This window comes from Antechinus flavipes, chromosome 3 (assembly GCF_016432865.1).
Source record: "Antechinus flavipes isolate AdamAnt ecotype Samford, QLD, Australia chromosome 3, AdamAnt_v2, whole genome shotgun sequence".
Taxonomy (NCBI): Eukaryota; Metazoa; Chordata; class Mammalia; order Dasyuromorphia; family Dasyuridae; genus Antechinus; species Antechinus flavipes.
In genome coordinates this window covers 416443420-416467814 of record NC_067400.1, presented here as the reverse complement: position 1 = coordinate 416467814, position 24395 = coordinate 416443420, and the positions used below count along the sequence as shown (strand labels likewise).

The 24395-nt window shown below is 35.4% G+C and overlaps 1 protein-coding gene across 8 annotated transcripts in view; it reads right to left on the bottom strand.

Moving 5' to 3' along the window:
• WIPF1 (WAS/WASL interacting protein family member 1) overlaps window positions 1-24395 on the bottom strand; it is a 173278-nt gene that overhangs the window by 21356 nt on the left and 127527 nt on the right. For 4 of the 8 annotated variants that reach the window (XM_051986175.1, XM_051986181.1, XM_051986177.1 and 1 more), the window contains 2 exons: window positions 3969-4054; window positions 1134-1263 (listed from right to left, as the gene is read on the bottom strand). In XM_051986175.1, coding sequence (XP_051842135.1) covers window positions 1134-1263; window positions 3969-4019 — 181 coding nt within the window. In that variant the 5' untranslated portion in view covers window positions 4020-4054. Of the gene's footprint in view, window positions 1-1133; window positions 1264-3968; window positions 4055-14357; window positions 14939-22759; window positions 22908-24395 lie in introns of those variants that run through there. The other 4 variants (XM_051986179.1, XM_051986176.1, XM_051986182.1 and 1 more) reach the window with 4 other exon arrangements.

The window sequence follows — 24395 nt, the reverse complement described above, 5'->3', positions numbered from 1 at the left end:
TCCCTTTGGCAATCAGGTGAAACCTATGGGCATTTTCTCTGAATGTTTATAAGTACACAAAATAAAAAAATACAAGATTACAAAGAAAATACTGAAATGGTTATTAAAATACATATACCCCCCACAAGTTTATGAACATCAGATCAAAAATTTGTTCTAGAGGGTAGGAAGAAAATTAATACATACTAACTGGATGAATTTTCTCAGGAGGATTGAGGGGTTACAGTACAACAGTACATATCATAGACATTTGCTTTTGGAGGTTAGGTAGCTTCAAATCAAAAGTCAAAAACCTTGTACTTCCCCTTTGTAGGGTGGAAAATATTGCTCAATAACTATTGCTTAGTCAAGGAGCAGTAGTCAGAGATCTCCATTGATTTCCTCTTCTCCATTTCCTTCTCCTTTCAACTCCTCTGCCTTCTAACCAGTGTTCCCTAATGCTGACATTTCCATCTTCTAATCCACCTGCAGACAAGACTACCAGAAAGCCTCCTCTTATTTCTAATTTTCTTTCCATTTCCATCAGTCCTATACCCACAAAGTTTTTATAAGGCCTTAGGAAAATCAATCCCAGCCTTATTGAAGTCTAGAAAGGTTAGATATATCTCTAATTTATCTGATTGATAGAGAGTATAGAAAGATCTGGTGTGCTGACAGTCCTGAGGCTCCGTCATACATTAGTACTACATTTCATCCAAGGGTATCTTTTCATGCTGAGTAGCATGCCTGGTAATTACAAAAGTGGGAGAGACAAAATGTCAAGTTTTCCTGGCTGGCTTATAGACTTTGTATTGGATAAAACAATCAGTACATCATGGATTTTATCATCTCAATCTCTAAAAGAGAACGGGGCTCCTTGCTCCTGACCTGGGTGGGGAATGAGGAGCAATGAGTTAAGATTTACAAAGTACTTTGAGCGCCTCAGAAAGGAGCCCCTGTGTGCCCGGGACAAAGAATGATTATGCCAGCTTCCTGCAGCATTCAGGGAAGAAAGCCACGAGGACCCTGGCACCCAATGAGTAATAGAGTACCTCCATCTGCCAGCATTGCAGCTGGCATTAGCAGAATTGTTTGGATTTGATTATTAAGTCATACACCATTATGCCTTAAAATTAATTTTGGGGGATACTTACTGTCCAATATCGGTGCACTTCGGTCATTGGTAACTGTTTTCTTGAGTTTTTTCCCTTTGCTAATGTCAGAAAGGAGAGCATTTCTTCCAGCCTGTTCTGATTTGTTCAAGGAAGGCTTTTCTGTGTTTGCCTGAAAATTAACCATGTAAACTTGTTATTTATCAGGAAAAGTAAGACCACAAACTGTAACATTCAGTGGGGTCAGCCTTGACAGAGGAACTCCTAATTAAGAAGCCTGGCAAAAAGTTATAGATCTTGGGGAAGTTTGACAATGATACAAATGTAGCTCTTTTTTTTTTCTTAAAATAGAGATAATCTGGGAGTAGACAGTAGCAATAAATAATATTCATTTTTAGTTCAGGGAAGTTGCTCTGAGATAGAAGACTGAAAATTCATGCCGATGTCTGTTGGGCTGTAACGGACAGACAATGACTTGGCTGACCAGGGACAAAAGAGAATTTTAATATTGGGGCAGAGGGGACTTTGCAGGTGGCATCCAGGATTTGGCTTCTAAAGGATAGAATCAGGAACTGATTTATCTGTCCATCCAATTATAGTCTGGTCCAAGGGCTATCTAGGCAGCAAAATGGCTTAATGTATAGCCTTAGCCTTATGAGTCAGAGATCTGCGTTTGAATCCTGCCTCAGATCTTACTAGCTATGTGACCTTGGGCAAGTCATATAAATTCTCTTATTTTTGGTTTCTTCCATAAAATGGGGATAATAACAGCACTTATCTTCCAGAGCTGCTGTGAGGATGAAATAAGCTAATATAAAATTATTTGCAATTTTAAAATGCTAAAGAAATTATTTTTATTAATATTGTTATTACCTAATCTGGCCATTCCTGATTGGCCTTAGGGCAATTCCTGAACTGACAGATCTTAAATATATTAATAGTGACCCAGGAGATAGTCCTTGCAAATTTAATTATTATGGAGGTCTCTCTTGGATGTGTTTATTAGAAGGACAGGCTAGGGATAGGGCTAGCCCAATCTCTCCTTTCATTTCTCATATTTAATTTTTTCAGTGCTCTTTTCTCAACTGGGTAATAATATATGTTCAGCTGTTTCAATCATGAATGACTCTTTGTGACTCCATTTGGGAAAGTATTCTTGGCAAAAATATTAGAATGGTGTGCCATTTCCTTTTTCTGTTCATTTTACATATGAAGAAACTGAGGCAAACAGGGTTAAGGACTTGACCAAAATCACATGCATTTGTAGAATCCCTTGGTGTAACCAGAGCCAACTTAGAATTAACAATGTATCTTAGGGAAGGACTTTCACTGTAAGTAGACTAGGTCGACCTTGGAACTACTTCAAGCTCATGAGCTTCTTTGAACTGTGGGTAACTGGGATCAGGACAGGCCAGAATGAGAAAAAAGTTAATGAGAATGACTAGGCTACATGTTGAAAATTGGAGACTTGCCTGATGGGAGCTGGAATGGACTATATTGGTGAAGGCTAGCAGATATATATGTAAAGTGGGACCCATTAATTGAATTGTTGTTAATTCAACAAACAATCCTTGAATGTTAGGATGAGCTTCTATTTAATATGAGAAGTGATAGGCAGCAAAAGTAGATACTTGAGTCAGGAAATGTCATGATAAAATCAGTAGTAGGGATATTAATCTAATGTGTAACAATAGATTAGAATTAGAAGAAAATAAAAGGAAAAATACCTGCTTCTTAACAACTCACTTATTCTACAAAATCAAATAATATGGATAGTGATAAGGAAACTGGAGAAGTTTGAATCTTAGAGGCACTCAGAGGGACAATTGATCTAATGTGGAAATAATGTATAATGGGAAGAATACTAGTCACATGACCTGGGTTCTGTAGTTCTGCCATTTTACTAGGCATGATTTAGGGCAAATGAATATGATAATCTGACTGGGGGACTAGAAGATCATCTAGTGTATAAGATATGTTCTAGTTTCAAATCTTTTGACTCTTTGATTTGTGGATGAACTTGATATGCGGGGCAGAACAGAGGGGAAAATATGAACAGGTCTTAGCTCTGGAGTCAGAGGAACTGGGTTCAAATCCATTTCTGACAATTATTAGCTGTGTGACTTTGGAAAGGTGAGTTAAACTTGCCTAGAACTTAGTTTTTCCTGAGGAACCAAATCTGGAGGAGATTGGACCTGATGCCCTTTTAAATACTTTTCAGTTCTAAATCTAAGATACTATGAGTTTAAGATTGTATTGGAACTGATAGATTAAAAGAATGACATGTAATATCAGGTAAGTAGAACGTTAGCCCTTTGAGGACTAGGAACTTTTCTGATTGTGTATTCCCAACATATTGCCACTTTATAAATAGTTGTTGAATTAAATTAAATTGAAGACAGCTTGGAGCAAAAGTTAGTGAAAGATCAGTCCCAGTCAGAACTCACCTATTGCCATTGAGTTCAATCAGAACTAACCAATTTCAGGGAAGGAAGTAGGTCAAGAATAAGGATGAGTGACCTCTGGATGAGAGGCAATCCATCTGTCTATCTCTTACTACCAATTAGAATTGTATAAAGTGTATCAAAGAATGGGCAAAAGAGTTAGTCCTTGGAACACTGTGTCCTTTGGAAGTTTTATTTTAGTAATATGGCTGACAAGGGCAGGGTGAAATCTAATCAGACTGTATTGAAAACTTAAAACAGTTACAGAGAAATGAAACAAATGGAAATTTAAAACATGTTTAATGCTATTTGTTCCCTTTTGGTTGAGGATTTGCTTACATCTGATTGTCTCTTATTTAAGCCAAAAGAGCAACTATGTATAAAACAAATACATACTTATATTTTTTTTATGTAGTCCCTAAGAGACACTCACCAGAGCAAATGTTGGTGGAGGTGGAGGTGCTGGAGGAGGAGGAACAGGCATCTTGGACAATTAAGCTTCAATATTATCACTCAAACCTGTTTAAAAAAAAAAAAAAACGAGAGACAAGGAGAGACACAGGGGGAGGGTGAGAAGGAAAGAGGGACAGAGGAACAGAGGGGAAGAGGGAGGGAGAGAAAAGAAGAAGGAAGAGGAGGAAGGAGGGAGAGAGATAGAGAGAAAGAGATAGAAACAAAGAGACAGAGAGAGACTCAGAGACAGAGAGAAAGAAAGAAGGGAGGGAAAGAGAGAGAGATGGAGGGGGGGGGAATTCATTAGGCTCTTTTGTGACATTTAATCCTAAACTTTCTTTCCTCTTTTGCTCCCCAGAAATCAAAGTTGGTGTCTAAAGTGGCCAACATTTAAAATTAACTTAACATTTTTTCTCCAAAATTGCTAAATAACCCCAAACTCCGCAACAGTAGGATCTGAATTCATTTGTTTGATAAGACTACAGCCTTCATCCAGCTCCTTAGACTGTTTAGTTCACTAGCTTTGAAGTGGAATCACAGTGGAATGGAAAGAAACCTGGTCCCTTGGCCTATGAGCAAGAATTTTATTATGAAACCACCAGAATTTCACTCTGTTCCACAGCCACACCCGAACTCTTCTCACAAACTAGTGCCATTGGTTACAGTGGGGCCTCAGAGAAAGATTGGCACAAACCCACAACCATTGCTGGTACTCTTTGTTTACTAGAAAAGATACATTCTAGCAAAAAATTGCTGAAAGGCAGCTCTCTGTTAAGGCAACTGCTTTTCTCCACAAGTTTTCCTTATAAAATCAGAAATACATTGGTCCTGGGAAGAAATTCAAGCACTGAATATATAGACATGATCCTAAAAATACTGTTAATTGATTACCTTTTAGACCAGACACTGTCATGGGAGACAAAGTGTCATAGGTGACCTATAGAATTTGCATCTCAGACCAAACAACATCATAGAATGGTTTCACATATTATGATCAGATTTGGTTATAAAGTATGGCTGTTGTTTTTGAGAAATGGTAACAAATTGCTATTGTATTGTAAGCCTGTAAGACTGAGCCTGATGGATTTTTTGAACTCAAGAGTTGTGTCACAGCAGGTGACAGTGATTGAGTGAGTGCACTAAGTTTGACATCAATATGGGGAGCATCTGGGTGAGGAGGGACAGAGGGAAATCCACACCAGCTTCACTAAAGAGGGGTGCAAGGGCAAAAATGGAGTAGATCAAAAGCTCCCATGCTAATCAGTAGTAGAATCAAGTTCATGAGTAACTCCTGCACTTCCAGCCTGGAATAAGATAGTGGAAACTAAGTGTTTAAATAAAAAAAACAAAACCAAATGACATTGGTTGGAGCAACATATATTGGCTATGCTTGTATTAAAATAAACAACAGAAAAACTCAAATGTGAGAAAAAGCTAATATAAATATCTGTATTTAAAGAGGAAAGATCAGTTTCTGAATAAAATATGCTCATTACTCTCCCAATTAAAAGTATCATTAGATTAAACTCAAAAGAAGATAAAAAATAAACTTATTGAAAATAAAAAGAATATAATTGACAGAAAAGATGGCATTGTCTGACTCATTCTCCCTTATCTATTATATCCTTTAGACAAACAATAATTCCTTCTTTAGCAATTTGTCTAAGCTTTTTACCTGCTAGTAAGACACTTTAAATTTAACACTAAAGACAGGTCTTTAAATCACTTAAATGTTTTTCTCCTTTCTAGGACTTGCTGACCTCTTTTCTCAGGTTTTGGCTTGAGAGTAACCTTTGTGGTTAGTAATGATTTCCTTGAACAGGAGAAGATAAACAGAGCACAAAGCTAAGGCTAGAAATCTATGATCATTAAAACCTGATCTCCTCTGACAACTAGCTGATATCTCTTAATTACCAACAGATTAGATTATGTCTCTAATTTATTTATATGTATTTGTTATGTTATTACATTATGTATTTGTTTTCCAAAATATTTATCAACTGATTATTGGTGTCTTATTAGACAGTGCTAGTGTCTAATGCATGTGCATGAAATGGTGTGTGTTGTGACTAGTATGATGCACATTGTTGTCTGGTTGTTGTTGTTTGTCCTTTGTTGTCCATCACATCAGGGAGATGATGTCATGACTTCCAACTGAATTGAATTTAAATGGGAGAGGGCTGTGCAAGGTCACCTATCTCATTTTCCCCTCAAGAGCCATCTGGGTCCAGTGGTCTGATATGGATTAGGCAACTGGACATGGCCCTTGATGTGAAGAGAAGCTTTAGCTTTTTAAGCTAAGTATCAACAGTCACATAGAAGAGTGGACACCTGAGTTAGTGACAACAGCAAGGGCAATTTGAATAGAACAAAATTACAGTTTACCTTCTTAAATGTTATGAAGTGATGGGTGGGATAGAATGTTGTTACTTAGAATTGAATTTTGTTAAATTTTCTGTTAAGTTTTGTTGGGGATATATACATGCTGGAGAAATAAATAAAAAAATCAAAGCAGTATATCCTAGAGGTTAGTAGTTTCTACTATACATAAGAAAAGTATCACTATCACCATCACCACCACCATCATCATCATCATCATCAAAACTTACATTTATTGAGTGCTCCACAGTTGCAAAGTGCTTTACATACATTACTGTTTTTGAGCCTCACAACAACCTTGTGAGATAAGTGCTATAGATATTATTTCCATTTTACAGATGAAGAAACCAAGGCAGGTTTAGGGCTTTGACTATAGTTATACCAGTATATACCAGAAGCTAAATTTTTACCTGTATCTTCCTGACTTTGGATCCAGTAATTTTATCTACTAAACTGCTGTCCCATATAGTATTTCTTATATGAAATTTACAACCTATATAACCTCAAGATATGGACCCATGTTTCCTCATTTATAAAACAAGAGGATGGGTATAAATTATTTTTGAGGTTCCTTCTGGTTATAAATCTATAATCGTATAATATTTGATATATATTCACTAAACATGTACCATAGGTAAAGTCCTTTTACTAGATATTTTCAGGAGTATCAAAAAAAAGCAAAGATGTCTGTTCCCAAAGAGTTTAGAGTCAAGTAGTTAAGATAAATTTCCCTATATGAGCTTATATTGATAAATGGCAATATCTGATACAGACAAAAATTTGAAGAATTCTAAGGAGGAAGTGATGACTAGGTTGAGAAGGCAGAATGTCAACATGAAAGTAGGGATTACTGAGTGTGTCAAATCCAACTCTTTCTTATGTCTTCTCTATGAAGATCCTAGAGGTTCTAAGCAAGTCAGATGTGGCATTATTTCCTGCATGATTCAATCTATTTTCCATAGGATATTGGTCTTTTCTATCTCTTAACTCTTTTTGCACTTGTCTCTAGTACTATTTTTTTTTGTTTTAAATAGTATTTTATATTTTTCCAATTACATGTAAAAGCAGATTTTAACATTCATTTAAAAATTTTGGGGTTCAAATTTTCTCCTTCTGTTCCTCATCCCCTCCTCTAAGACAGTAAGCAATTTGATATAGGTTACATATGTGCAATCATGTAAAATTTCTATATTATGTTGTAAAAGAAGAAACAGACCAAAAGAAACAGACAAACCCATATATATAGAGAAAGTGAAAATAGTATAGCATTAAATATTTTAACCTCCAATTATTTTTTGTTTCATGGGTTGGTCTAATATCCAATTAGGAAGAGGAAGATCTAGAACACACCCAGAGAAAAATATGCAAAACATCTAGAGAAATGAAACATTCTGGGTATCACTGTATTAGGATAAAGAAAATGATAACAATTTCTCCTCTACCATGAATTGGTGTCTTAAGATATATTGCTTATTTTCATGTTAAAATAGCTCTAATTATAGGAAGTTGGACCAAAATTTCCTATAAGGATATCTGTATTGTTTGATAGAAACATCACTGAAAAGTAAAATCAGTAGATTTGGATTTCAGTTATGGCTTTCCCATTTACTAGTGATGTGACCTTTAGCAAATCAGAATTTACAAATCCAGAACAAAGCCGTCATTTGCCTGAGAGTCAGAGAACCATTCATAGACTACATATATACTCCTGAAGAATAAGGAAGGCCAATTGTCTAGTAACTCTCAACATATGGTCTAAGAATGGTTCCCTAATATTCTCCTGAAGTTTTCTTCTTCATGGTTTCCAATTTTTGTCTTTTCCACCCCGTTTTACAACAACAAGGACTTTAGGGTTTGCAAAATACTTTTAAAAAATTATCTTTTTATCCTTATAACAACCTTGGGATGTAGGTGTTATTATATATAGGAGGAAAGCAAGATAGGTTAAGTGACTTTCCCAGAATCACACACACACACACACACACACACACACACACACACACACACACACTCAAATCTGTGGTTTAATTTAATTAAGAAAACTTTTTTTTAAAAAAAAACTGGGATAGTTTGACCACAATGCTAATGTGGCTAATGTCATGGTTCAATACTTATGTGGACCAATTAAACCTTTTGAAGAGGAAAAACTATGATGAGGGCTTCCAGTTATCTCTATCTGAACATGTTCTTTTGCCAAATGTGGCCCTGTGTTGTTGTTGGTTACTCTACATTGTCTCTAAGCAAAGAAGGATTAACTGAAGACTCTAAGCATTCCATTACTATGCTCTTGAGTAAGGGAATGGCATTATTGGAAAACATGAGATTTGAGGAATATTAATCAAATGTGGCTATTTCTCATGGTTAAAATGGGAAAATTCAAAGGACATAAAGTCCAGGTCCAGCGATCCCTATCTTGCTCCTTGTATTCAGGGCCTATGTCTTGTTACCCTATTTAAAGTCCCTATTCCTCTGCATTAGAAGTCTAAGCTACTCTCAAAAGTTAAATTGCCAAATTAAAACAATTCTGAGGTACTACCTCATACCTTCACATTAGATTGGTTAACAGGCCAGAAAAAGAAAATGACAATGTTTGAGGGAATGGGGAGGAATGAGAAATTAATGCATTGTTGGTATTATTATGAACTGATTCAATCATTCTGTAGAGCAATTTGGAACTATGCCCAAAGGGTTAAAAAATCATGAATACCCTTTGACCAAATAATACCATTACTAAGTGTGTATCTCAAAAGAGAGTTAAAAAAAGGAAAAAGGAAAAGGATTTATATGTACAGTATATCTATAACATATATCTATATCTATACCTATATCACCTCCTTTCTCAGGGCAAATTATAATACAAAATAAATTAATTGGAAATTAAGGGGCTGCCCATCAATTGGGGAATGGCTGAACAAATTGTGGTATGTAATTATAATGAAATACTACTGTGCTATATGAAATGATGAGTAGGATGCTCTTACAAAAACCTGCAAAGAGTTCTATGAGCTCATGCAAAGTGAAATGTACCATGTACAAAAAAAGTAACAGCAATATTGTAAGATGATCAGAGTAAATGACTTGGAGCAGTGCAATGATCTAACATAATTCTGAAGCCCTTATAATGAAAAATGCTATACATCTCCAGAGAAGGAACTGATTGTGCCTGAATACAGATTGAAGAATACTTTTTTTACTTCATTTTTCTTGGGTTTCTTTTTTTTGTGGGTGGAGGAGTGGGAAGGGGGCTATGTTTTCTTTTATAACATGATTTTTATGAACATGTTTTGCATGATTTCACATGTGCCTTCTCAATGGGGGGTATGGGGAAGAAGGAAAGGAGAAAATATGGAACTCAAAGTTTTAAAAACAGATGCTAAAATTGTTTTACAAGTAACTGGAGAAAAATAAAATACAAAATATTAGAGGAGGGGAATTAAACTGTCAGAGCAATGTATAACTGGATGGATAAAATTCGCTGGATTAAATAGTTCTGTAATATCCAAATTCAACCAGATGTAGCAGCAATAGAACATTAAGTTGGAGTCAGGAAGAATAGTCTTCCTGAGTTTAAATTTAGCCTGAGACCCTTAATAGGTTTGTGAGCCTGGGCAAGTCACTTAACCCTGTTTGCGTCAGTTCCTCATCTGTAAAATGAGATGGAGAAAGAAATGACAAACCACTCTAGTATCTTTGTCAAGAAAACCCTAAGTGGAAGCAAGAAGAGTCAGAAATAACTCAGCAACAATAGCAATATAATTTCCCAGAATGACAGAGGCAGCCACAATGTAATGAATAGTAACTTAGTCTCAGAACTAGTTTTGAGTTCAAGTCCATCTTCTGACACATAATGGCTGTGGGAGCCTGCTGGAGTTATTTAAACTTTTATACTCTAGGCCAGTGGTGTCAAACTCAAATAGCAACTGGGGACACTAATCTGCATATAAAAATCTCTGCTACAGCATACTGATCTAGCTTTAAAATATATTATCATATTTTTTATTTATTTTGTTAAATATTTCCCAAATACATTTTAATCTGGTTCTGCAAATAAGCTGGAGTGTTATTTGCAGGTCAAGTTCCTGAACTTATTAATGACAGGACATTAAAAAAAAATTCCCAGAACCCTATCTAAAAATTAATTATGGAGAGAATTTGCTGATTAACTACATTTATTCTGACTACTCTTTTACCCTCAGCACTTATGGACACTGTTTTGGCACTTACTATATATTTTGGTACTTCATAAATATTCTTCAGTCATTTTCACGTATTTCATGTTTGTCCAGTTAGACTATTTTGTTGGCTGGGATCTTATCTTTCAACCTTATCTTGAGCAAATCATAGTATCACTTGATATGACAGAAAGAACACGTACTTGACAATATCAAGAAGAATTCAAAATTTGTAACAATAAATTTCCATTTCAAGAAAGTATATATGCTGGGGCAGCTAGATGGTGCTGTAGATGCAGCAGCCCTGGAATCAGGAGAACCCGATCTCAAATCCGGTCTCAGACACAACACTTAAGTAGCTGTGTGACCCTAAGTAAATCACGTAAGCCCGATTGCCTCAAAAAAAAAAAAAAAAAAAAGAAAAAGAAAAAGAAAGCATATATAATAACAGAAGACATTGTATTTATAATTGTCTATCTTTTCTTGTTTCATTGTAGGTTATCTTTTGTACTCTGTTGTGCACTTTTTACTTTATTAGAGGCTGATTTTGTTTTATTTTTTATTTTCTTTTTTCTTTCTTTCTTTTTGCTGAGACAATTGGGGTTAAATGACTTGCCCAGGGTCACACAGCTAGAAAGTGTTAAGTGTCTGAGGCCAGATTTGAACTCAATGTCCTCCTGAGTTCAGGGCTGATGCTCTATCCATTATGCCATCTACCTGCCCCAAGAGTCTGATTTTAAAATATCTCAGATATTGTCTAGTTGAAACAATTTATTCATCTGATAGAGGAAAAAACAAAGGGCTAACAACGTTAAGTAACTTACCTTAATAGCTAAGACTTCCATGCCTTTGTCAATGGGTCAGTTATCTGAGTAATATTTTGTATAATAATACTTAACTACGACAAAATGATTTGTATGCTTTTTTGGAATCACTGATATTATACTCAAGAATCCAAGTCATTGGTTGATCAATAAATATAGTTGATTATCAGGGAAAGAGAAATAATGATGAAATGGAAAAAGCACTGAATTTAGAGTTGGAGAATCTGAACTTTTACTTCCTGGGTTACTTTGAGCAAATTACTTAATCCCTTTGATAGTGTTTCCTCACTTCTAAAATGAAAGGTTTGAAAGATACCAAAAGATGGAATTGGTTAATACTGGAGGATTATGAGAAAAAAGGCACACTAGGGCATTGTTAATAGTGCTGTGAGTTAGTACAACCATTTTGGAAAGTAATTTGAAATTATGCAAATTAAGTGACTAAAATTTTTACAATTTTTTACCCAAAGATTCCATTTCTAGACTTATATCCCAAGGAGATCATTGATGAGAAGAAGAAAATTTTTATATGGAGCAAAACATTTGCAGCACTTTTTGTGAAAAAAAAATTGGAAAAAAAATAGATATTCATTGATTGGAGAATGTTTACAAAAACTGTGGAGCATGCACATAATGAAATATTGTGGTATAAGCAATAATGAATGTGACTAATATAGAGAAGTTTATTAGAAAGATCTATATAAAGTAATGAAGTAAAGAGTCAAGAAAACAATATATAGCATAACTACAGCAATCCAAATAGATAACTTAAAAAGGAAATGAAAATTGAATATTGCCAAATGATAAAGAACAAGTATTATTCAAAAAGAGAGCTATGAGAAGAAAATATTCTATTCCCCGCCCTACCTCAAGCATGTGTTCTTTTCCTTGGCAGAGGGAAGAGGTGCACAAGTGTTGGACTTTGAATACATTTTTGATATGTTGGTCAATCAATAAACATTTATTAGGAACCTATTTTGTGTCAGACACTGTGCTAAGGACAAAGAAGCTATATACAAGAGAAATTGAAAATAATCAACAGAAGGATCACACTAGAATTGAGGGATCAGGAAAGGTTTCCTGTAGAAGGTGATCCCACTATTGATTTTTTCCCTTGTCTTTTTCTTTTTTATCTTGAAAAATATTATTTGTTATGTGTAATGTCTCTTTGGAAGAAGAGTTTAGAGGGATGTTGGGGAAAATTATGGTGATATTAAAAAATAAAAACTTATTTTAAAAAATGAAAGGCTTGTACTAGTTAATTTCTAAAGTTCCTTTAAGCTCTATATCTAAGTCTGATAATCTTCTTTTTAAAAAACTTTAAAATTCACATTAAATTATGATGAAACAATATCAAATTACAATGGAGAAAGAAAAGACAACAGATTTTAATGGCTGCTTCCATCTTGAATCAAAACGCCTCAAAAGCATCTGTATTCCTCTCCTAACTGTTCCTGTTTCTATTGCGCAGAATCCACCACTGAAATGGATCTCACTGGAATCACCTAACTAGTTTAATTTTCAAAGTTGAAGGTGCTTAAGGCCTGAAATCTATCAGACTAATTAAGATGAAATTGGCTTTGTTCTTGAACTTCCTGTAAAAAAATACTCAACAGGAAAAATTAATTTTCACAGAAAACCACAGTCATCCTGTTTCTTTAACACAAACTTTTTGCAGCTGCAGTTGCCTGTAGTTTCTATATTATGATACTGGCTAGAAAAATCCCCACTTATTGAGTTGTCTTTTATAATATTTTAACTCTTTGATGGCAGAAATGATCATTAACATGGAGATTTTTTAAAAAACCAAATGGATACTGGGAAGCTGGTCCTAGGAGCTTCTAGCTACATATATACAAGGACTTCATGGGTTACTAGGTAACCCAGTACCTGGGTACTGTAATACAAGGACCCAAGGAGAACAATGCTAGATTTAAAAAGTCAGTCAGATTTGTTTTATTTAAACTGTTAAAAAAAAAAAAGCAGCAAACAACTTTTTTAGGTTTTGGTCCAAGTAAAGGCTTCCTACTTTTTAGTTTCAGTATCTTGTTTGTACATAGTTGTTTGCAGGCTGTTTCTGCCATTAGGCAGTGAACTTCTTGGCAACATGAACCGTCTTGTCTTTCTTTATAATTTAGCAGAATGTTTGGTACACAGTATTGTTCAGTCATATCTGACTCTTCATGAAAAGATTCTTCTCATGAGCGATTCTTTATGAGGTTTTCTTGGCAAAGACGCTGAAGTGGTTTGCCATTTCCTTCTCTACAGGTTAAGTGACTGGCCCAGGATCACACACTTACGAAATGTTTTTCACTAGATTTGAACTTAGGTATTCCTGACTGCAGGCCCAGTGCTCTATTCACTGAGCCACTACCTATCTTAACAGTAGACACTTTTTTTTTTTTTTTCCCTGAGGCAATTGGGGTTAAGTGACTTGCCCAGGGTCACACAGCTAGGACGTGTTAAGTGGCTGAGATCAGATTTGAACTCAGGTCCTCCTGACTTCAAGGCTGGTGCTCTATCTACTGCCCCACCTAGCTGCTCCAACAGGAGACACTTAAATGTTAATTGATTTATTCAGTTTGGAATAGGAAAGATATGTTTGGAAATTAATATGATATAAATAAATTTTTAAAAAAAGTCAATTGAATGAGAGATAAAAGGGAGAACTATACTTTGTCAGTACAGAGAACCAGATGAATCTGGTTTATTAATCAGGGATAGCTTGCAATTCCATGAGAGATATAGAGTCTAGTGGCTAGAGGTCACATGGTTCATTGAAATGAGTGATGAATTTGGAGTTAGAAAGGCTGATTTTAAATCTTCACTCTGCCATTCATACTCTCTTTGGCCTCGGCCAGGAAATATAACTTCACTGCAACTCATTTTTTCTCATCTATAAAATGAATGGGTTATTCTAGATGGCTTCCATCCTAAATCTATGATCTGTAGAACAGCAGAGTTAGGAAGATCTGAGTTCAAACAGACACTTACCAGCTATGTGATGCTGAGCACGTCATTTAATCTCTGGGAACTTCAGCTTTCTTATCTGTAAAAGGGGGACAGGTCTAGCATCAACCTTGCAGGGTTGTCCAGAGGTTCATCAGGATAATACCTGAATGTAAAGTATTTTGTAGATCTTAACACACTCTATTAAATTTCAATTATTATTATTAGCAAATTATACAGTAAATGTTTGCAGCCTGATTCCTTCCACAGAAAACATTACTCAATCTTTCCATCTTTTTTTTTTTTCCTTTTCTACTTCTAAACTATTTAAAACAAAGAATTTAATTGCAAGATTGTTCCCTTTTCTCCTCCCTTCTGTCTTCTGTGGAACTATATTGCTTCTAATCTACTATATTTAGTGAGCTTTCCAGATTATTTTTGAAATAGATTTCATATAAAGTAAACAGCAGGAGAAACAAGCCCTTTTTCAAACAAGTCACTCTGAAGGTTCCAAAATGTTACTAAATTTAGCCATGTGGTTGCACAAAGTCCCGTAGTACTACTGTCAGAACAGCTTCCAAAAGCATCAAGTTTAAAAGAAATAAAATTCACACTGGTTTTTTGGTGCTGCTATAACCAGTATCCTTTGTTCTTCCATACACTTAGTAGGCAAGAGTAAAACTTAGACTCTGGAGAAAATTGAGACTCATTTATTAAGGCATAAAAGTTAATAACAGCTGAGAGACACTCCCATCTTTAAGTTTTTAACTGTAGGAGGATTATTATTGGGAAAACAATTTTATTTTGAGAAGCAATGAATGCAGCTGATAGAGAGCTGACACAGGAAGACAGAAGAGCTGGTTCATATCCTGCCTCTACTATATATTGCTGTGTGACCTTGGACAAGTCACTTTCCTCTCAAGTACCTGGTTTATAAATGATATGACAGTAGCAAATATATGTTCTAGAGGGAGTTTTTTTTAACCTGGAGTTCCATAAGGAACAATGAAATCACAGGTCTGAAAACACACATAGAAGTTCATTTAAGTAACTAATTGAATCCACTCTCTCCAATTATTATTTCCATCCATCAATCCAGCCAAAGAGCATTTAATTAAATAATTACTTTGTTCTAGGCACTGTGTTAAGTGCTGGCGATACCAAAAAAGATAGAAACCAAGCCACAGCCCTCAACTAGCTCCTTTTCTAGCAAGAGGGACAACTTCATGCATATAATATTCACAAAGAGTAGATGGAAGCTTATTTCAGAGAAAAGGCAATGGAGAAAGGGAGAGAGGAACCCAGGAAAAGTCTCTTACAGAGGGTAGCATTTGAGTTGAATCTTTGAAGCAAGCTAGGGAAACCTGTAGCTGTGTGGGGCTGAGGAGGTAGGGTATACAATATTCTCTCTAGAAGTAATTTTAAAAGCTACTGAAAATCTTTTCTTAAAGATCTGCCTTTCAGTTTTCTTATCTAGTCTTAATTACTGAATGGACATTAATTTAGTCAAACTGAGACCTATTAAGCCAAACTTGTTAAACTAAAGAACTTAATTTTAAAAGGCCCAAGTCTCCCACTGCATCCAGGGATATCTCCAGTCATTTGGTCACTGGACCCAGATGGTTGTAAAGGAGAAAGTGAGGCAGGTGACTGCACAGCCTCCCTCAATTCAACTCAATTTACTTGTATGTCATGGCATCCCCTCCCTGATGCCACGGTCATCTTCAGGAATGAAGGACAATCAACAACAACAGCCTCACCGTGTAATATCTTTTTTTCCCTTTTCATAAGATGAATTGTAAAATAAGAAAAATGTCACCAAATTTACTTCTAAAGGAGTAAAAAGACTTTCAAAAGAATTAAAACATTTTGCTATTCATCATTACCCTCTCAAGAGGATGATGATGAGTAGAAAAATATTTATAAATATGTATATATACAAAATATACACAGATATATGTACATATGCACATATACATATATATACACACAAATAGTTATTCCTTTCACAATGTAATTATGGTTTCAATATATTGCAGGTTGGCACAAGGAATTAAATGGGAATTTTGGGGGAATTTCATGGAAGCTGCAGATAACACACTGATCACACAGAGCCTAAGACTAAATACATAAGACAAATTTTACAATAAAGTACTGTATATAACCCACAACAGAAAAAGGAAATATTCAGACTTCTCTGGTATGAAGGACCAAAAACTTTACATTTTCTAGATTATGGGGATGCCATGCCCTTAACCCCTTTGATGCAGAAGGGATAATTGTATATATGTATATGTGTGTGTATATGTGTGTGTGTGTGTGTTTATCCATCTATGAATCTATCTAGCTATGAATCTGTCTATCTATTCATCCATCCATCTTCTATCTATCTATGAATCTATCTGTCACATCTCTCTCTCTGTCTGTCTGTCTGTCTGTCTCTCTCTGTCTCTGTCTCTCTCTCCCCCTCTTTCTTCTCTCTAGATAACATTTATAAAGTACCTACTATATGCCAGTCACTGTATTAAGTGCTTTATAATTATTCCCACATAATTCTTACAATAACCCAGGGAGGTAGGTACTGTTATTATCCTTATTTTTTCAGATAAGGAAACTGAGACCAACAGGAATTATGAGGAAGCTCCATGTCACACAGCTACAAAGTGTCTGAAACAAGATTTGTATTTTGTCTTCTGACTCCAGGCCAAGCGTTCTATACACTGCCCCATCTAGCTGCTGAATCATGGTATTTTCCCTGAACTTGTATATTATTATGCTGCTGTCCAGTTCAAGAGACTTTCCTCCAAACCTCAGCTCCCCTCTCTAGCTTTCATAATCTTTTGTTTCTTTTAAGTATTTTCTCTTTAGGGAAGGTTGTCCTTGGTTATCAGTTCTCTCTTTCTCCTTAAGTTGTCTGATACTTATCTGTTTACATATTGTATCTCTCAGTAGAATGTAAGTTCCTAGAAGGCAGAGATTATTTTTTCATTTTTGTCCTTGTAGGGATAGAACCTTCTCTGACATATGCTAGCTCCATGAACTAGGACAAACTGGTGATCCGCTAGGTCAGGGTAGTGAGGCAAGTCCCTTAATCTCTGTTTGCCTCAGTTTACTTATCTAAAAAAGGGGGATAATTATGGCACTTCTCTCCAAGGATTGTTGTAAGGACAAAATAAGATAATATTTGTAAAGTGTTTTTAGCACAGAGTTTGGCACATAGTAAGTAATATATAAATTTTAGCTATTATTATTGAATTGGGGAAGCCAGATAATGATTTAGATCATTAGCTATGTCTGGAATTAGAAAGACCTGAGCAAATCCCTTTATCTCTCACAATCTTAGTTTCTTCATCATTAAAATAATACATCCCAGGATTGTTGTGAAGATCTAATGAAAAAGAACATGTAAAGCTCTTTGGAAAGCACTGCATAAATATTAGCTATTATTATGGGACATATTCATTCAATCTAATGTGCAGTTTCTCAGAAACACATTTCTAATTAAATCTTGCATCCCTCTAGTGCCTTGAATTAAACGTTCTACATTGAGCAATGCAAAGTTAAGGACTAGTCTTCCTTGGTAGATTTTTTTTGACAGTATAGCATTATGAAAACAGTGCTGGATTTGGATTCTAAATATTTGGATTTGGATCCTGCCTCTCTACATTTACTATCACTTTGACAAGTCATTTGGCCTCCCCCCTCAGTTTCCTCATCTGCCAAATGAGGGGGTTAGATGAGATTCTAAGGTCTCTTTTAGCTTTAACAAACCCAGGAGGACTGTAGATGTAAAAACTCCTCTTAGAAGAACTAGTAGATAACAATTTAATGAAACAAAATAAAAAAGAGCTAGAAATCAAAGTGGTAATATCTTTTAGAGGGAGACTGATGAAAATGAAATGGATTATACTTTAAATATGTATGAAACATTCATCAAAATATATGAAATATCAACAAAATATTAGCTGGTCTTTAAGAAACTAGTTTTTAAGAGCCTTAAGTGGAGACCAATCTACTCTATTTATCCATGCAGGTGCCACTACTTTTTTTTGTGAAAATCCTGGTTAGGGATCCTGGCACTAGACAGAGTAAGGGAGTAATAAAGAAGGGGACTAATAGCTTAGAGGCTAGACCCACTTGGCCTTGTTATCACTGACGTCATCATTGAAATATAATTTTGGTCAGAGTCCAGAGAATAATTTTCACTATAATGGGTTGCTTTTAACATAACAGCTCAGAGGGCTCTCTCTCAAAGAACTGAAAAAGATGACCAATGGTTGATTAGATAACCCCTTTTTAGAGGTCATAACACTCTGTAGCTCATAGCCCAAGTTAATAAATAATTTAGTATTCGATATACTTTTTAAATAACATTTTCTTTAAAATTTTTAAAAAAATTTAAATCTGAATTTTTTATTATTTTTAAATCTTTTTATTTTCAAAACATATGCATGGAAAATTTTTCAATATTGATCTTTGCATAGCTTTGTGTTTCAGATTTTCCCCTCCTTCCCCCAGCCCCTTCCTCTAGATAGCAAGCAATCTAATGTATGTTTAAATAACATATTTTTAAAGTTTAATTTTTAAAGGTAGATGATAAAAATGACAACAATTCTTCTACCATGCCCCAACTCTTCCTCTTGAAGTCTCACTCCAGCCTTATAATTTGCACATTGGAAGTTCGCTCTGCCTCTGTGACCTCTCCCTCTGATTGGATGGTTCCTGCCAGAACCCCCATTTAAGGAGGGCACCCAGACTAGTTTTTTCTCATTCCTCTTTGGACTATGCTTTGGACTTCCTCTATCATATCTTTCCTCCACCTCCCTTAACCTTCTACCTTTGTCCCATATATGTGTTATCTTCATCCACTAAAATGTAAACTCTTTGGATTATCTTTTTTTAAATTTGTATTCCCATAAATGCTTGTTGACTGACTCGGTTGGCCATTTTGTGATTTTCTAAGGAAAAAAGCTCCCTAAGTTTAGATTATTTTTGTGGGTAGCTCCTAAGAATTAAAAAAAAAAAACCCAAACCACAAGTTTTCTGAGTTTGTTGAAAAGGAAAATAATAGGCATTTGCAGGTAAAGAGTTTGAGAATTTCATAGAACTTTATTTTAGATACATATATTATCTGGATTTGTAAAGGATCTGTGGTTTTGTTAGTGTAGGAAACCTTTGTTAGAAACTCTCATGTGAAATGCAAATTGAAACGACTCTGAACTACCATCTCATTTATTAGATTGGCTAAGATGACAGAAAAACAAAATAACAGATGCTGAAGAAGATGTGGGAAATTAGATAAACTAATGCATTGTTGGCAGAGTTATGAATGGTCCAACTATTCTATTTTTATTTTTATTTATTTTTTTTTTTTGCTGAGGCAATTGGGATTAGGTGACTTGCCCAGGATCACACAGCTAGGAAGTGTTAAGTGTCTGAAGTCACATTTGAACTCAGGTTCTTCGTGGGTGCTCTATCCACTATACCACCTAGCTACCTCAGGTCCAACCATTCTAGAGAAAAAATTTTGGAATTATGACCAAAAAGATATAAAATGGGACATATTCTTTGACCCAGCAATATTAATCCTAGGTTTATCCTCCAAATAGATCAAAGAAAAAGGAAAAGGACTTCAACTTATGAAGATACTGATAGCAATTCTTTTTGTGATGGCAAAGATGCCCTTAAACTGGGGAATGTCTGAACAAATTATAGTATATGAATGTGATGGAATACTGTCGTGCTGTAAGAAATGATGAAGGAAATGTTTTCAGAAAAAGTGGAAAGGTCTATATGAATTGATAAAAAGTGAAATGAGCAGAAACAGAAAAACAATATATATATAGTAACACAGTATTATAAAATTCATTTTTGTGAAGGTGAAAGACTTAATAACTCTGACCAATACAGTAATCCACCATAATTTCAAAGCATTCATAATGAAAAAAGCTTAGCCACCTCCAAATTGAGAACTGATAAACTCAGAGTGTCAAATGAAGCATTTTTTTCCTTTATTTTTTCCTCTTTATTTTTCTTGTTTTCCCCCTCTGGAACATAGCTTATGTAAAAATATGTTTTCCATGATTTTGTATGTATAATGGGTATTATATTTCTTGTCTTCTCAAGTGGGGGGAGGAGGGGAATAAGGAGAAGACAGGATAGATGGAGAGAATTTAGAACTGAAAAGAAAAATAAAATTTTAAAAAAGGAAACTCCCCATGTGGGAACTCTCTCTACCAAGAGTCACCCTGTCAACTCTATGAATGCACAGATAAATCTTGAGGAACATAGAGATTAAAATCAGTCTCATCCAGCATTATTCACTGTCTCATATATCTCAAAGTGTCCTGTAGATATTTCAAACTCAACATGTTCAAAAAGATGCTTGTTATCTACATCTGCTAAATCCACTCTTCTTCTAAAAAAATTTTTTTTTCCTGTGGAGATCACCATTGCCCAGGCTGCCAACGTTGGAGTCATCCTCAACTGTACCTCTCTTCTACCTCCCACATCTGATATCTTGCCAATTCTACTTCTACAACATTCCTTGTATCTACTTTCTTCTCCAGTCACAAAACCTAGCCAAGGCCTTTGTTATCTCTCACCTTCATTCTCCTAATTAGCTCCTCTGCTTTCAGTCTCTTCTCCAATTCATCCTCCTCATTGCTGCCAAAAACATATTTTGAAGTATTTCTGCCCTTGTTCCTTTGCCTCCCAAAGAACCTTCAGAGATTCCTCAAATAGAGGATACCAACCAAATAAGTTGGTACTTAAAGTCTTTCACAATATGGCTTTAACCTATCTTTCTACTCTCATGGCTCATTACTGCCCCTTTATACATTCTACACTCTAACAAAATAGAACTGCTTGATGTTCTCTGAACTTGGTATTTCAAATACTATTTCTGTGCCTATCCCTCATTCCTGGAATGTATTCCCTCTCCCCCTTCATCACTAACTCTTACAATTTCTAGCTTCCTTCAAGGATCAAGTCACACAGCTCCAGAAGAGATCCTTTCTTGATTATGTTAATTGTTAGTACTCTTTCCCTCCTACCCAAATAATCATATACATATTTATTTGTTTATATGTTGTATCCTATCCCTTCCCTTTCCCTTTTTCCCCTCCCCTCCCCTCCCCTCCCCTTTTCTTCTCTTCCCTCCCCTCCCCTCCCCTCCCCTCCACTTCCCTCCCCTCCCCTCCCTTTCCCTTCTCTCTTCCCTTTCTTTCCCTTCCCTCCTCCCTTCCTTTCCCTTCCCTTCTCCTCCCCTCCCTTCCTTTCCCTTCCCTCTTCCCTTCCTTTCCCTTCCCTCTTCCCTTCCTTCCTTCCTTCCTCCCTTCCTTTCCCTTCCCTCTTCCCTTCCTTTCCCTTCCCTCTTCCCTTCCTTTCCCTTCCCTCTTCCCTTCCCTTCCTCCCCTCCCCTTCCCTTCCTCCTTCCCTTCCCTTTCCTTCCTTTCCTTCTTTCCTCCCCCCTTCTCTCCCTCCCCTTCTCTCTTTCTTTCTTCCATCCTTCCTTCCTTTTGTTTTCTTCCTTCCTCCTTCCTTCTTTTTTCTAACACAATTCTTTGAATGTAATATTTACTTAATAAATTTTTGTCACATTGGACTAAAAATGTATTCTAAAATAAGTTGCCATTTCAAGGATTTAGTAAATGCTTGTTAAAAATCTGAGACTGATTTTTAAAATTCCAGAGTTTGAAAATTTTTTTGTGTTAAATGGATACTTTATGAAATTTCAAATATAATATCCTCCTCTTCTAGAAAACTATTATGAAGATAATTTAAAAATAAAATGAAATTAATTTAAAGTAATCTTAAAATAAAATTCATTTACAAATAATTTAAAAATAAAATAAAATTAATTTTTGAATAAAATAAAGATCCCTTTCCCCTATAAGAAAAAAGAATATTACCTAAGAAGAAAAAATATTACTATAGTTGCACAGCAACACATCATAGTAATGTTTGTTCAACTATCTAGGCCTTTACTGGAAATTTAACATAGATCCTTGCTAAACTGATAGCTCAGTAATAAATGTTTGGCCACACTGTACCATATTTGTATATGTAAATATATAAATATATATATATATATATACACACACACACACATATACAAGAACAGAAATAAATATCAATTTCAGAATAAATGTATTACAAAAAGGTTAAGGCTTCTCCAAAGAAAAGGAAAAATAATGCTAGTAAAGTTTTTTTGCTCATTAACAATTCATAATTGCAGTTACTAATCCCTTAATGTCACCCCAAGTAATGGCTAATGAATATCACCATGCTATGAACTCTACATGGAGCCATAGCAAGGACCTTTTCTTAGCAAACGAAGCCCTTTCATTTTGACATGAACGGATGACCCACTCACTACAAGCCATTTTGTTCTCCCCAGGCCCTTGTAAAGGAAATAAATTTAGCTTAAAATGCAGTTGTCTTACCGTCAAATGACACTGTGGAACGTGTATGATCAGGGTACAGGCAGAGAGGACATTATGAGACCTAAGATAAGTATGACAACCATCCCTGAAATTCGAATTATCAGCTAGAACCAACATAGTGTAGTCAAACCAGCCATTTTAGACAAGGTCTGGACTTCTGATTGAGTGTTAACACACTGAGTCAGAGACAGACATCCTACTGTGGTTATTTGCTTCCTGTCTGATTAATTTGCTGTTTGTTCCTTCTTCCTTTACTTCAAGCTAGCATGCAGAAAATGTCACTGAATTGGTTTGTCTTAAGAAAAAAGGAAAAAAATGTTAAAATGTTTCTCCTCTCTGCACCCTTTACATCCACTTGGTACAAAGACCTAAATGAATCTCTGTGTTATGAATGAACTCAACTTTTTCAGTAAGTATTGAGCAATAAGCAATAACCCTCCAGCTCTCGAGATTCTTTTCAGGGAAATCTGTTTGAAAATGTTTCTCTCAGTGTGGACTATTCACCTTAGCAACTAAATGGTTGCTGAGAAATAAAATATCCATTTCATGAATAACGAGAATGTCCCATGGTCCTAAGAGGGGATGTGAAACCCCAAAACAAAGCAAAAAACCAACTCACACCTAAATTTAGGCTTAGAGAGTTACATTTAAGAATAACCCATTTAGGGCTAGGAGGAAATTTAGACATCATTTAGTACAACCCACTCATTTTACAGATAAGGAAACTTAAAGGTCAGAGATCACAGAAACAGTAAGTTGCAGAGGCAAAATTCAAATCCAGCTTTGGGGATTTTCAATGCATTCCAGTGCCTTTCAAGGAAGTAGGAAGTGAATAGGAAGATAGGTGATTTAAAAAAAAAAAAAACCCTAGGAAGTCAATGAGTAGGCAAGAAGGACAGGTATTTTGAAATGTAAATTTTGGGCTGAAATTTGTATTTATTTATATTATGCATATGATTTCAGGTATGCCCAAACACAAAGATAGCTGCAAAACCGCAATAAAATACAGCAAAATAAATTTTATTTGTTTTCATTGTCAATCTACTGGCTAAATCAACAATAAATGTACTTAGAGCTAGTTGAGAAAAAGTCCCGAAATGAAGAGAATGAATGGAGAAAAGCTTCATTTCTGTCACTATTTAGAAATTAGAAAGGAGAATTGACATAGAAAATAAAAACACAATTGTAGAGCAAGGGTAAAATAATAATAACATGCTGGTGAAAATTTCCTTTTAGGTGGCATTTATAGTTCAAATTTGCTATATATGTCCTTTGATTTTGGGAAAACAAAATCACTCAGAGAAAGAAAAGAGGTCTCGTTCCTGAATGAAGTAAATCCAGAAGCAGCTATGTTAGGATAAATTCCCCTAATATTACTGTTAAATAGTCAGTCAACAAACATAGTAAGTGACCTTGGGGAAATGTCACTTAACTTCTCTGGAATTCTTGCAATCTCATTTGTAAAGTGAAAGAGGCTGTAGTAGCTAGGTGGTGAAATAGATAGAATCAGGAGGACATAAATTATACTAGCTGTGTGTCCCTGGGTCAACCCTACTTGCCTCTCCCCCCAAAAAACAAAAAAGGTTGGACTAGGTGATTTCTAAGGTCTCTTCTAGTTCTAAATCTATGAGTCGAT